Source organism: Dermacentor silvarum, chromosome 8 (assembly GCF_013339745.2).
Source record: "Dermacentor silvarum isolate Dsil-2018 chromosome 8, BIME_Dsil_1.4, whole genome shotgun sequence".
In the NCBI taxonomy this organism is placed as follows: Eukaryota; Metazoa; Arthropoda; class Arachnida; order Ixodida; family Ixodidae; genus Dermacentor; species Dermacentor silvarum.
The window spans coordinates 146,594,597-146,608,420 of record NC_051161.1 but is presented as its reverse complement, the minus strand read 5'-3'; the positions used below and the strand labels follow the sequence as shown (position 1 = coordinate 146,608,420).

Here is a 13,824-nt window from a genome sequence, read left to right as displayed (position 1 = left end):
TGTTGCGGGTATTGTGTGGGGTACATGGCGTGATGTAGTGTGCGGTGCGGAAATGTGTTGTCTGTAGCTGCCTCCACGAAACTGCTTCGGCGCGCGTGAGGGAGTCGTGCGGTGGGGGGATGTTTCCTGCGCTGGAGTCCGTAGTGTTGAAGTGTGGCGTGAAATTGTTTTGGGATCGGTTCCGAACAGCCCTCGTCATGGTTGTCTCACTGTGAGGCTCGGCGATTGTACGCTCGAGCCGAGGCGTGGGCTTTCAGGTGCCCAGCGAGGCAGTCGTGTCCGTGTATTGATACTACGTGGCTGTTTCAGGGCGGGTGGAGGTTTTTATAATGGAGATCGGCATTGGCGAAATTGTACTATCAGCGAAACCTAAGGTAAACACCCTACATACCTACATGCACTGATTTTTCAGCATTTTGCTCGTTTGTGGAGTCATCGGCCGCGCCGTCAATCTTCAGACGAAACGTAGGCGCTTAATTATACATGGTCTCGCCCATTATTTTTGGAAGGCTTTGTATTAGGCCTTCAGAAGTTCATGAAATCTATCCCGCCGTGCCTTCTGCAAGTAATGATAAAAATTGCTTAAACAATGCATGTTTTTTGCTTAATCTATTCAAGAATTCGCGTGGTTATAGGAGCAGATGATCTTCTTTAGAACTTCGTTCAACGGAGCCCAGTACAAGAAAATTGGTGACGTTGATCCTAGTGACACGTGTCTTGATGTCATTAAAGGCAATTACACAGGCAATGTCTTCAAGCGCTGTCTAATCACGTTCATTGAACCAGGCAAGCAAGACGAAATGTCCTACTCTTCAGGTCCCTGCCACCTTATTTTTCAGAAAAGTGCCATCTAACAGAGTAAAACGCTGCAGACTTCTGGACGTCCTCGCACGATAGGAATTTCATAGCACCAGCAAATAACTGCTTTTGCTTTGGAGATCGTAGTGGAGCTACCAGTGCTGCTAAAACCCCTACTGTACTATGCTCACTTGCTGCCTGATGCAGGAAGGACTGAACAAAATTGAATAATGCTGCCTTCTCACGTTACTAACGACTAGAACAAAAGGCAAGCAGTTAACTACGTCATATTGACCGAAAGCAGGTGAGGCAAAACGGAAATAAATGCATGGTAGTCACGCAATACAAAACTATCGCTACGTTGACACAGCTCACATCTTTAGCGCATACTAATGCAGCAATGAAATTATTATTCCCTAGCGTGAGTGATGCCTAAAAAATAAAAATACGGATCAGATAGACTTGCAACTGTAATCCTGAATGCCCTTGTCGTAATGACATCAGTTTCCGCTTTGACTACCCAAAGCTTCGTCATATGGGCATTGGCAGTTTTTCTGCTTTCGTTGTGTTTTCGTTACGATAAGACAGACGGTACATTTCTCGAAATATAGAAGCAAGAATCGCCTATTGGGTCATGTCCGTGCGTAATTTTGCCAGTAAAAATTTCAAAACATTACGTGAGCTGCTATTGCAGCTTCAGAAGTGATTAGCTTCCTCACCAATGCAACCAGACTTAAACGCAGCTTCTGCAAGGCTTGAATCTAAACATTTAAATCCTCCTAGGCACACGCATGCAAGGCACCCGCATTAACCTTCTTATATACTTAGTGTATATTGCTATACAAGTATTTGAACTAGAAAGTAGTTCACATACTCTAAGAAAAGTGCCGGGGAAAACGGGAGGCAATGGACATTTAATCCAAAAAAAAACTGACTCACCATCCCGGCCCGGCGAAAGCGGATTTTCAGCGACGGTATTGAAAACCACCACTACAACTGCTGCGGGTGGGGGGGGATGCAATGCTCTATCGCTTTACAGTAATGGTAGTAAAGGTAATTTAGAGTAATGGCCGCAATGGGGGTAATGGTAATTTTCGCAGCACGCCACCGCTGGTCGTCTCGCTGTTTATTTACCTTTTGCCGCTCCTCGTATTCACGCTGCTCCTCGGGAGTCCTAGCTATGAGTTGTCAACCCATAGCGTTGCTGCAACAACAATGAAATCAGTTCAAAGTCTAGCGTCGTCAATCCCCACGTTGCAAGCTACCATCGCCGTGGCAGCTTGCGCAACAGTAATATTTACCGGGAAACGAATGCGGGGAGCGCTACCTGCTTCGCATTGTTATCGGGAGCGCCTTATCATCAATGATGTGGTTTCAATGCCGGTTGCGTGTTTGTCCTTGATGAAAGAATGCTGTGATGTATGTTCTATGCGTGATACCAAATAATATATTTACTTTTCGCTTCAATCACTGAAGGCATTTTACAGCGAAGCTGTTAGCCTCTAGTTTGGGTATTTTTTGTGTCCGCGTGCGTGGCTCTCGCTCGCACAAAAATATGTGTCGATCCCGGTGACAGCGCAAAGAAGCGGGAAGCGCCCAGCGCACACAGCTTCTCCAAGAGTCATCACATGATGTCATCAGGTGACATCGTTACTTGACATTACGTTGGACGTAATGAAGTCATCAGATGGAGTCATCAGGCGACATTGTCAGGTGACGATGTTGTTGTTCTCATATATTCCATTTACAACCCGATGCTATTATCTCTGCAGCTTGTATGTAAGTACAAATTTTCTAACGCTATTTGCATGGAGAAATTCAATTATTTCAACGCAATTGCACTTGGTCGTGGGCCCAGAGGAATGAGGATGTATGCTGCACTTCCGCACACGTGAGTGCGCGCGTGACGTACGTGTAGACACAATAAAGAGTTTTAGTTTGTCCGTTTTTCCGGTAAACGCAGGCGGTCTGGGCGTTTTGCCGGAGAGGCGGTGGAGTAAGGGCCTGTACAGGCTCGAGTCGCCCATCGCTGCAAGCCGCACCGCCCTCGCGCGGTCCGCTTAAAATGGCCGCTCTGACGTCACGAGAGGCGGTCGTGAACGTTTGCCAGTATGCAGCATGTATGCGGCGACCGCACCAACATGGCGCTGGTTCGAAGCATAGAGTTATCGAGCTCTCGCAGAGATAGTCGTCGAACGAAGCAATCCGCTGTACCCTGCCTGACCTCTTCAGTGCGCGCGATCGTCAACGGCAACAGACGGAAATGTGTTGTGTTTACGCTAGGGTCGGAAGCAATGAAACCGGCGATTTCGTGTGTGTTGGGCCGTATTTCGCTTTGTGCAGTACCAGCAGTACAAGCGCGAAGGCCATCATATACACGCGCATTCTAAGCATGACACATGCATTCAGTACGCGCCGGAATGAAAAGAGAGAAAGACGCTATGTACACGGTAGTGGTGTAGCTCAACAGCTTCACCAGGGGATGACACGTTTGCAATTGGCCTGTACCATCACCCGGGCAACCGCATGCTGCGAGCCCGCGGCTACTCGGATGCTGGCGCAAGCAGTGGCCCAGTGAGAAGCTGCAGAACATCAAAGCTTTTTTTCTGTACAAATTAGCAAAATCTTAAGAGTACTGTACAGCAGCAATATTTGTTTCGTGTTACATACGGTTTTCCGAAAACAATGTGACACATGTGAAGCGTACTAGGCAATGCATGCCTGTGCCACGGCAATCAGAAAGTGCTGGAAAGCTTCCTCTCCGTTGTTCTTACAGCGTTATTTATGGGCAAGTAAATTTGGGAGGTTTAACTGTGAAGCAGCAAGTAACAATACTACAAACAGCTGGGATGCCTTAAGGACCACTTGAGCATTAACAATTGAAAGCACAGCGGGGAGGCTGCACACTTTCACAAGCCTGCATGCAGCACTTTCTCTTGCCGCGGCACAAGCCCCTCATAAGAGTGAAAGCACGCTTGAAGGCTTCTCGCACTGCTTTCACTTGGGTGGTATGATTGTGACTATCGGCGAATCGCACGTCTCTGGGCACGCGTCCAGTGCACGAAGCGTCTAATCTCCAACTGCCTGGAACGAATTGACTATTTGGACCAATTCCATCGGCATCATTGTCAGAACAGTACTTCGAACTATCGTGGCCTTCCAAATCAAGATTCCTGAGATAGTTGTGTAGAAGCACTGTAGCCCACACATTGAGGTCGACAGTGTCTACAGCCGCTCGGATATCCTGACGGAGAATTCTCCATCTGTTAGCAAGAATGCCAAAGGTGTTTTCAATGGTACGCCTAGCTCGGTTCAACCTGTAGTTGAATACCCTGCGATCAGCATCAAGGCTGGAACCAGGGTACGGCCGCATGAGGTTTTCCATTAAAGGAAACGCCTCATCACCAACAAATACATGGGGCATGTTCACTGAAGAACCTGGTACCTTGCTATCTGGAGGAATATTGAGCAGTCCGGCTTTCAGACCCTTTCCTAGTTGGCATTGACCAAATAGGCCTGCATCACCACGCGATCCACACTCGCCAATGTCCACCATAGTGAAACGATATCTGGCATCACACACTGCGAGGAGGAGTATGCTAAAATGACCTTTATAATTATGAAAAATGGTACCCGAGCGCGCTGGCACCTCTATAGAAACATGCTCGCCATCGATTGCGGAAATGAAATTAGGGAATTGCCACAGTGCCTCAAAACCCCTGGCTATTTACTTCCACTGGGCTGTTGTTGGCATGGCTAGAAACATATATAGGCTCCAGGACATGGCGTAAGGCCCGGCAGGTTTGCCTAATTACTTGGGTGGCTGTGGAGTCAGCAATGCGGTACGACTTAGCGATGATCGACATGGTGGAGCCATGTGCAAGGTACCTGTACAAAGAAAGGGGGCAAAATATACAGAAGGTTGCAAAGGAATCACTAAACTGGGCACCATTCGTAGTTACAAGAAGCAATTACAGATGTTATCCTGTAGCTCAAGAAAGAGTAGACCACAGGATTCAAGGAAATGTCACAGGTTGCGATGTAAAGTTTCATGCAATTATAAGGTATGAGAAAAGCATGGAAAAGTCAAGTTTTGTTCTCATAATTTTGCAGTTATTGGAAAAATATTTTTCAATATTAGCGTAGCTAACTAAAAGTACTTGCAGATTAGTGTGCCCGCAAGATGTTTACAATGGAATTTTTTTTATTGGCTCAATTCTTGGCAGACCAACTCCTCCATAAAGGTGGTGATCTGAGGATCGATTCTTGAAATAGTAAATACTACAAAGCTTTCCAAGATACGAGTATCGGTTTCCATGATTTGTACTACTCTTTGGTGGAGGAAAAGTATTCCTGCACTGAAACTTGCTACACCTTTTAGATTTCTCCAAACCTCATGTCACTAAGTGGATTCTGTTTTGCGGCCCACCTGGACACAACTTTAGAATGAAATACTTTCAAAACTATATTTCTACTCATTTCGACGAAAATTTTATTTATTAAAAAAATAACTTTGTTTTGACTCGTGAATCTTACTACAAACAAAAAAACCAGCAACAGTAGGTTGGTGACACAATGTGCATTCCATAGTACCGTGCAGTCGATGCTCACATGATATCAAAAAATTACAAGGGTGTACTACTTTATGTTCCGGGGATTTTGTAACAGCAACGGCTTTAAGAACTTGCTAACCAGCATCTCTGGTTCTTTCAGAGTGTGATCCAGTGCTACTTCAACAATAAAAAATTAACATACAAGGCAAATGCTGTAAAAATCCATGACAAGCTGGTCCGGGACACTTCTGAGTGGCACCACCGTTGATCTATCTTGTCTTGCATCTGTCCTACCTGAAAAAGCTTTATCTGACAGTTAAATTGGCCACTTTGTCATTACTAGGGGTGTGCAAATAGTTTATGAGGCTGAGCCGAATGCAAATCAGGTCAACAGCAGGAGTGAATAGAATAATATACTTCTTGAATAGTTTTTGATCAATGAGCAACTGTCATGATGAAGCTAAGTCTACAAGTACTAATAATGTCAGCAAGTATCTATGAGCCCTCGCAACCATAGAACTTGGAAGTATAGCAGTGGGACATCATTTGTTGTCCAATACAACCTTTTTATCAATAACCTCCATTAAAAACACGCTAAATATCTGCTAATGAAAGACGATGACAAAGTGCGTCGACACGAAACAGATATGAGTTAATAAATCTGAAATTAGCGCCACGTACAATTCGTTGTGAAAGTACGATAAAAAACCTACATCAACGTGAATGCCAGTTTTCCGCCGGCTGACAACGTATTGCAGGTGACCCTTTTTGGCCGAAGCAGCAGCTCCACCAGCGCCAGAATACGATCAAACCTGTGGTTACGAGACTTTGAAGTACGACGTAACAAAAGTTGCGCGATCAAAACGTGCAGCGGCCAAATGAGGGTGCAGGATGATGATTGTCACTTATTTACAGTTACGGAGTAATGCACTGCAAATGAAGCACTATTTACCATACACGCCGCTGAAATCGCACGCTACAACGAGTTTCATGCTCTACGTTGACACGTGCCAACAAATGTGACCTTCGTGACACTCTGTTTTCTTCACCTGTGCAGTGCAATTTACGTCACGTGGCAAAAGGCAGCCTCCAAGCTTACAGCACACAGACACGGTTCCTTCCACAAATATTGGCGCCTCTTGCAAGCCTCAGAATCCTTTACACGTGCAGCAAGCAAGAAAATGCAGAAGAAAAATTATGGTATATTACGTATGCGCGAATAATTAGTGGTTAACCAATATATCGGTGATACCCTTGATTGACGCGACAAGATCAGCGCACACACAATTCAAGCAGGAGCACGTAAAAAACTGCAATATGCATATTTACCTTTCGACAGACATTCGGAAGTACTCGAAGAAGTACCGGTCATCTTCACAGCGCATTTCCTGCACCAGAGTGAAATATTCGCTCAACTGACGCCGTTGTTTCAGTATCTGTCGGATGGGTTTGCGTTTCCGCTTCGACTGCTCGTTGAGTAAGTCTGCAGCCACCATCATAGAGACCCGCATCCAGTCTATGTCTCCCGTAGAGGTATTGGACATGTATTTGAGTAAAAAATCCGCTGTTTCAGTACTCATCTTCGCCATGGTTGACAGGTGGAACACATACGTCGGGTGTATCGCAACCAATTCACACAACCTGGCCGGCTGAAACGTGCGTACGATACTGATGCCACAAGCGCTGCCGGCGCAAAGTAGCCGCCTGAGTGTCTGGTTATGGTGATGGCGATGTTGGTCGTGCCCTTTGTATCCGTAGAGTGTACTAGAATAGTATCCGGTCGATATGTTCAAACAGGCATGACCACACATCAAAATCAGCTAACCAATAAAAAATTAACTAATAAGAAAACAAACGTTATAACAAAATTCGGGATCGGGCAAAAATTTGGCTGGTCGCCAGCACACAAACGCTGCAACCGCGCTGTTGCATGTTGCCAGTTGCTGGTAACCTGTTTGGCCAACCAGAGGGCGCTTGCGAACCGCACCGCTCGTGCTGTCCCAGCGTGAATCGAATTTTGTGCCCGATTGCTCCAACCGTCCGCCGCCACTGAACCGCCAGCATGCGGTGCGGCTTGCGGCGACGGGCGGCTCGATCGTGTACAGGCCCTAAACGTGAGTGGCCTGCGTGGTGCAGCCACCTGGTGGCGCAGAGCTCAGTCAGACAAACACAGAGCTAATATTGCAGTAACGAAGCGTATTCCACTTCGCTGCTAGTGTAAATTTCCGGCAGCGCCGTAATCGTGTTGCTGCCGAAATTTTACACCAAGAGCAATGTGAAATACACTTGGTAACTGCAATATTAGCTTTGTGTTTCTGATTGAGCTCTGCGCCACCAGGTGACCGCACCGTGCAAGCCTCTCACGTTCCTCCGGTAAATCGGCGCCCAGTCCTTCCCTATTTGTAGTGTTATGCATTACAGGTGAGATCATTCAGGTTGTTATTATCAGTATTTTAAGGTTGCTGTAATCAGCATTTAAGGCATCTCATCTGGACACAAGTTCCTCTTTGTTCGTATATGTCTACAGAGGTTTACCCTCCCATACGAATTCGGCTATGATGCCAAAAATGGCTTCCAACATAAAGGTTTACTAGTATTCTTCAAATGGGTAGTCTGGAATGCACTCGCAGATAACTGCTAAACGCCCACCTTCAAGTCAAACTGTAGTAAGGTACGTCTACGCGCGCTTGTCCACGTTTGTCTCTTTCGCCGTCCATTGTCCAAGTTCGCGCTGTTATACGTCATGGTCCAAGTCAAACGACGGTTCAAAACCGTCACCCTTCAGCTTAGCTCACAGCAAATGAGCCTTGCACCTTTGTTATCCCAAGGCAGGTATACGGATGTTAGCATGTCTCAGTTAATTTCACAGTCATATATTGCGTGAACTAGCGTGCATTGTTGTGTGCAATATTTCATGAATGTTCATTTTCTGTGTTTGTTACATTTCATGAGTTCTTTACAAAAAATAATAACGGGAACCAATATAACTCACATGTCTGAAAACATTTCCCTTCAGCTTGTTTGTGATAATGTACGCATACCTGCGTTTAAAAAAAAAGTCATGGTTGATCCCTGTTTCATAGGAATCGGTAGAACTAGAAAGTAAAACATGTCTTCAAAGAAGCTGTTGCAGGTTTGCTTGGCGAGCGGTGTCCTGCTGCTGAGTCGCTTCGGCGAACGTACGAGCATTTTGGTCCGGTTCTGTAGTGTCTTGGGCTCACTTGACGAATCAATACACCCGCCTGGCACAGACCCCGTCAGGCAGACGACTCCTAGATTACCTACACATCAGGCACGAATTCCACACACAGGAGCGGTTACCAGTGCCCTAACACTGGAAATACGCGATCCATGTTCGACCCCTCCCTACTAACATGTCCCATGAGACAAGTCACGCACTGGTCGCCGGCAGGCACGGGCTCTTGCCCTCCGGCGCCAGTACGGCTCCAAACAAAACGTATTTTACACGGACATCATCACCGGCCCTTAACCACAGGGGTTGGCATACGGCCACCGTAGTCCACCATGACAGGCAAGTGGATGGTCTGTCCTTCCGTGCACCCAATGCTACCCATGCTGAAGAGGTGCCCATAGCCCTAACTATCTCACATGACAATTCTAAAACCATCATATCTGGCTCCAGAGGCGCCTGTCGAAATTTCTAACTGGGATGGATCTCACCCCTCGCTGCCCAAATTCTTCGACCTTGTCCGCGGGTAGGTGACCCCTCTCCCCGCTCACTAATCTGGACCCCCGGCCATCGGGACCTCACAGGCAATGAGGCCGCCCACACTGCCGCTCGCGCACTCATTCCCCGGGCCACTGCCTCGCCCACCAATGACCACTCTGATCCAGAAGACAATCCTCTTCTTCTCACTTTTAAAGACATAAGTATTCATTATCGGGACTCCCACCGCCGCTTTCCTGCGCTCTGCAAAGGGCTCAAGAAGGCGGACGACAGAATTCTCATTCGCCTATTCACAAATACGCTACCTGTGCCCGGCAGTGCTCAAACACTTTGACTCTTCCTTTTCCGGCCTCTGTCAGTACTGCGGGGAGATGGCTCACACCTACCACACGGTATGGGCATGCCAACTCAATCCTTCTGTAACCCCCAACCCCAACCCAACCTGAGAGAACTGGGAGGCGGCCCTGCTCGGCTGCCTGGACCTTCCGGCCCAGCAGGCCATGGTCCGGCGTGTGAGGGCAGCGGCCGCAACCGATGGGGTCCCTGAATAGGGACTCCAGCTAGTATTGTAAGGGAGCTGGCCTACTAAGGGTTGGTTTTTCCGAACAACCTCTCTGTAAATAATACTTTAATAAATGTTTACCACCACCACCAGCAGCAGCCAGTTCAGTTGCGAAGTGCTCAACTTCAGGAATTCGCAGCGTGCGCAGCGAACGCGCGCAGGCATTCTGCTTCACGCTGGCGTGTCTCTCGCCACCCCAAAGCGAGATTTGCCCGTCGACGTCGTCGCCTTTCTGCGCCGCTTAGCGCAGCAGTTTTCGTATTTGGTGCCATCGCAAGCGAAGCAGTAGGCGGCATAAAAACACTGCGGATGCATGTTGCAGCTGCCCTCCGTAGGCGACGACGTGTCACAGGCTAATCGGACGCGAAAGACAAATCATGTGCGGAAACTGCGTTGTCAGCTCAGCAGAAGGCCTACACCGCCTACACCAGGTTACACCGCGTTGGAGCCTCTTTAGAAGCCTCCGCAGCGCTGTGACTACCAAACCGCTCACTGTCGGTGCTCCTTAGTGTCATGAAGCAGTACTCCACTTCACCATTCCTAGATGGCGGCGTCTTTTTTTTAAGCGAAAGCTTTACTAACCTAGTCGAGCCGGTTTCGCTGTCGCCAGCAATTTGACCTTCATTTGACCGCAGCTGCGCCCCAGCCTTGGCAACGCATCACGTGACTCGCCGCGCCGAGCTCCGCCGGCGTCTGACCACCACGCAGATATCGCCCGGCGAGCTGCTTCACTGGAGAGGGTCCGGAATGCCAAGCACGCGAAGCTAGCGTCGTAGACTGAAGAAGAGCGAGCCGGTCGGCTCGCAAAACGCTTGGGCTTGTCTGCTTATAATTTATACCTGGCTTAACGATGAGTGTATACCTAAGTATAATAACTACAGCTAAATCAAAGATTAACCAAGTGAAACCAAGACTTAACCAGGCTAAACCAAGCTTAAATTTCGCTTTCCGTATGCAGGGTCAGCTGGGCTAAGCCGCAGCCATTTCTTTACAGCGAAGTTGTTTATGCGGACCCTGTGCCGTCGTTGTCTGACTTCGCTAAAAAGGGGCCACGTGACCTAGCGGGAGGGGAGAGGAAAAAAAGCTCGACAGGGTGAAATGGGGTGAAAGAATGGTGAAACAAAAGATTTACAATATAGACTGCTTGCGAAGTTTGACTTGCATGGTGCAACACTCGATGTAAATAACACAGCTTCGCTGTTCGACCATCTTTGCGGAGTGGAAGGGGCGGTGATTTTTCTACTTTTTTTTCGCTCACGAGGGTTTCGACGGGAATTTAGTGCTCAGGCTCCTTTTCCAAGAGTATAACCCCTGAAGGAAGACAAACGCTAAGCCGGCGACACTTGTGCCCATTTTAACCAGTGGATGCCCGGCGGCGGTGGGAATCGAGCCTATATGCCACCTCCCGCAGCCGAGGCGGGCGCTCTACAACTAGGCCACGGCTGCGCCATCTATCAAAAGACAGCACGTTTCACGCGTTCGCATCGACGTCACATCCATTACAGCAAGTTGATGGTGAACCCCGGCATAAAACACGTTCGTGTTAAAGACACAGTTTTCTATTTGTCTGTTATATAATAGAGATGGGTCGCTCAGGAGCGAGCCGGATCTTGTGAGCGGCTCTTTTTAAAAACCGAGTGAGCGGTCGTTCAGTAAAATTGAGCGGCGGTTCTTTTGGAGAAAGGGAGCCGGTTCTCACGCGTTCAGAGAGCCGTGCCGATGCGTTCCATCAGAGCCGGGTCTTCTGCTGGGTTAGGGTGCCTCGATGCCAGCGCCGCCGTTCAGGGTGGAGTAAACCCCGCTGGCGCCACCATATTGAATCACACGAGCTCAGACTCAGCTACGCTTGCGTTCATAAATAGTGTTACTAGCGGCGCACTTCCAAGTGCTTTGCCCTGATGAGGATTTTTATTGCGATAGCAATTATATGGACACTCAAAAGCAGATTTCTGCCGTCGCCGTCGCCGTGAGGTTCCGTATGACGTCAATGGAGATGAAATCGTCGCCGCGCGCCGCCGAACGCTGTATGTGCGAGCGAAAGGGCGCGAGGGACGCGCGCTTTCACGGGGAGTGAACGCACGGCCAGAGTCCTTCAATACTTTTCTGGTCACGAAACTTCTCCGTAACGCTATGGGAGAGCTTCATATGGGGACCAAAGCTCCCGCGCGGTGGCGCTACGAGTCTGGTGAAGGCGGCTTGGACGGCGGCGGCCGCATTTGCAGTGCGTTGGAGCGCGAGCCTACTGGTTTGTTTGTTGTGTGGTATAGCTTTCTACACTCATCACGGACGGCAATATATGTGAACTACCATGCCTCTGACGTGCTGCGTACCTGGTTGCCGCTCTGGCTATCGGAGTTGTACGGAAAAAGCTTCGCTGTTCTGCCTCCCAAGCGACCGCGAACAACGCGACAGGTGGAAGCGAGCCATTCCACGACAGGAGACGGGCGCTTTCAACTTCGAGTCGAAGGCCGTTCGTGTGTGCGAGAAACATTTCGACACCACGGACATTATTCGAGCCGATGAGTTCAGAATAAGTGGACAATCTGTGCTTCTGCAGCGCGAGAAGCCTAAGCTCCGCGTCGGTGCCATACCCCGGATATTTGAAAACCTGCCGGCGTATCTTACGAAGCCCAAGCCACGGTCGCGCTCACAGCGAGAAAATCCGCCTGCAAAACGTCGTCGCGTTTCGTCGCCGAACAACGATGGCACTGCAGCTTCTGTGAGCTCCAGCACAGAGCCCTGCGATCCTGAAGCAGCCGGAGATGATGGTAAGCCTCCATTCGCGTTGCCTTGTTTTCTTGTTTCACTATGTTGAGAGCCTGTATTGCCTGTGTCAGAGTGAAGGACTCTGCCTGTGTGCTGCGTGATGTCGCATTATATTGATCCATATTTATTCGTTTGACAGGTGGAGCGATAAACACTGGAAGCTGCACAGAGACGGCATGCCAGACAGAGGGAAATGTCTGCTCCATCTCAGAGCTCCACGCAGTTAAAGACCAGCTTCGAAGCACTAAGCAGCAACTTCGTTTGTGCCAAGTGAAGATTGCGAAATTGACGGCGCAAGCGAATAGGAGCAGAAGATCGCACCAAGACGTTCAGAAGCTTTCGGCTCGCGAGAAGCTCATTTTTGACCACTGGCTCATGAAAGCCAACGCGAAGTCTGCAACAGCTGCGCGGTAAGTTCCAAATACCCCATCACACAGTAACATTGCTATTGGATTGCCCCTTTTGCGTTTCAAAATGTTATCTCAAGGTGTAACCTTCATTTATTCATCATGTATTTGTATCTGTTGTACCGCAAAACAATATGCTATTGAGGCAGACATTGGTTTGGCCGTTTTGTTTTGTGTAGTGTTATTTCTAATTTCGGGAAAAATTGCAGGTTTGTTTGGGCAAATATACTGTCTTCAGTTTTTATAACACCATTCTCATTATTTTTTGCTTTGCATGAATAGTTTCCAACAAGCTCATTGTGGAAAACAAATATGCAATTCATTCTCTCCAGGTACAAAAAGGAGTGGATTTATGACTGCTTGCTGCTAAAGATAAAGTCAACAGCAGTCTACACTTTTCTTCACGAAAATGAATTTCTGCCCCTTCCAAATCCCCGCACCCTCTATGGCTACCTCAGAAATCTGAAAGCTGATTTTGGCTTCGACAGCACTTTGTTCACGGTTCTGTGTGAAAAGCTAAAATCAGTTCCAGAAAGAGAGCGTCGAGGTAAGAAGCAGTACTCATTTTTATAATTGTATTATATTCAGCAGCGCAATTGAGACAAGATGTTAACCTACCCAAAACTTTCCAGGGGTGCTCATGTTCGATGAAATGAGCGTTAGAAAAAGCGTTCACATTCGCGAGTCGGACATGGCACTGCTGGGCAAGGTGGATTTCGCCGAACACACACGACCAGGTGACCATAGCAAAGACGGCGACCACGTGCTGGTCTTTCTGTTTCGGCCTTTTCTAGGAGGGTGGTCGCAAACCGTGGGCACATTTTGTGCTTCTGGTGCTGCCCCAGGATCAATCGTGGCGAAGCTCCTTTTGCAGTGCATTGTTCACCTTACAAACGCTGGTGTTGTTGTTGACGCAGTGACGTGCGACAACTCCACATCAAACCAATCAGCCTTGAGATCTCTGGGTACGTCTTTTCAAATTTTATTTAGCTGTGGTTAGTGATGTAGTAGAACAACAAGTGTACTATTAAACTGTTTTCTCTCAAGGTG

At 48.1% G+C, this 13,824-nt stretch overlaps 1 protein-coding gene across 1 annotated transcript; it reads right to left on the bottom strand.

Annotated features, from left to right (window-relative positions):
* Nucleotides 1-3,519: 3,519 nt before the first annotated feature.
* On the bottom strand, nt 3,520-7,025 carry LOC125947422 (uncharacterized). The gene is made up of 3 exons (XM_049672124.1): nt 6,681-7,025; nt 6,065-6,163; nt 3,520-4,686 (listed from the first exon to the last, which is right to left on the bottom strand). Exons 1-3 carry the CDS (start codon nt 6,938-6,940, stop codon nt 4,509-4,511), a joined length of 537 nt encoding a protein of 178 aa, XP_049528081.1. The 5' UTR covers nt 6,941-7,025; the 3' UTR covers nt 3,520-4,508.
* Nucleotides 7,026-13,824: the final 6,799 nt, after the last annotated feature.

What these genes read in the sequence shown, in the direction of transcription:
- LOC125947422 (XM_049672124.1), bottom strand. Translation starts at nt 6,940, where the DNA reads ATGGCGAAGATGAGTACTGAAACAGCGGATTTTTTACTCAAATACATG. An exon ending in TTCCGAATGTCTGTCGAAAG is followed by an intron (nt 6,164 to 6,680) that starts GTAAATATGCAT and finishes TCGTAACCACAG; the next exon opens with GTTTGATCGTATTCTGGCGC. An exon ending in AAACTGGCATTCACGTTGAT is followed by an intron (nt 4,687 to 6,064) that starts GTAGGTTTTTTA and finishes TTCTTTGTACAG; the next exon opens with GTACCTTGCACATGGCTCCA.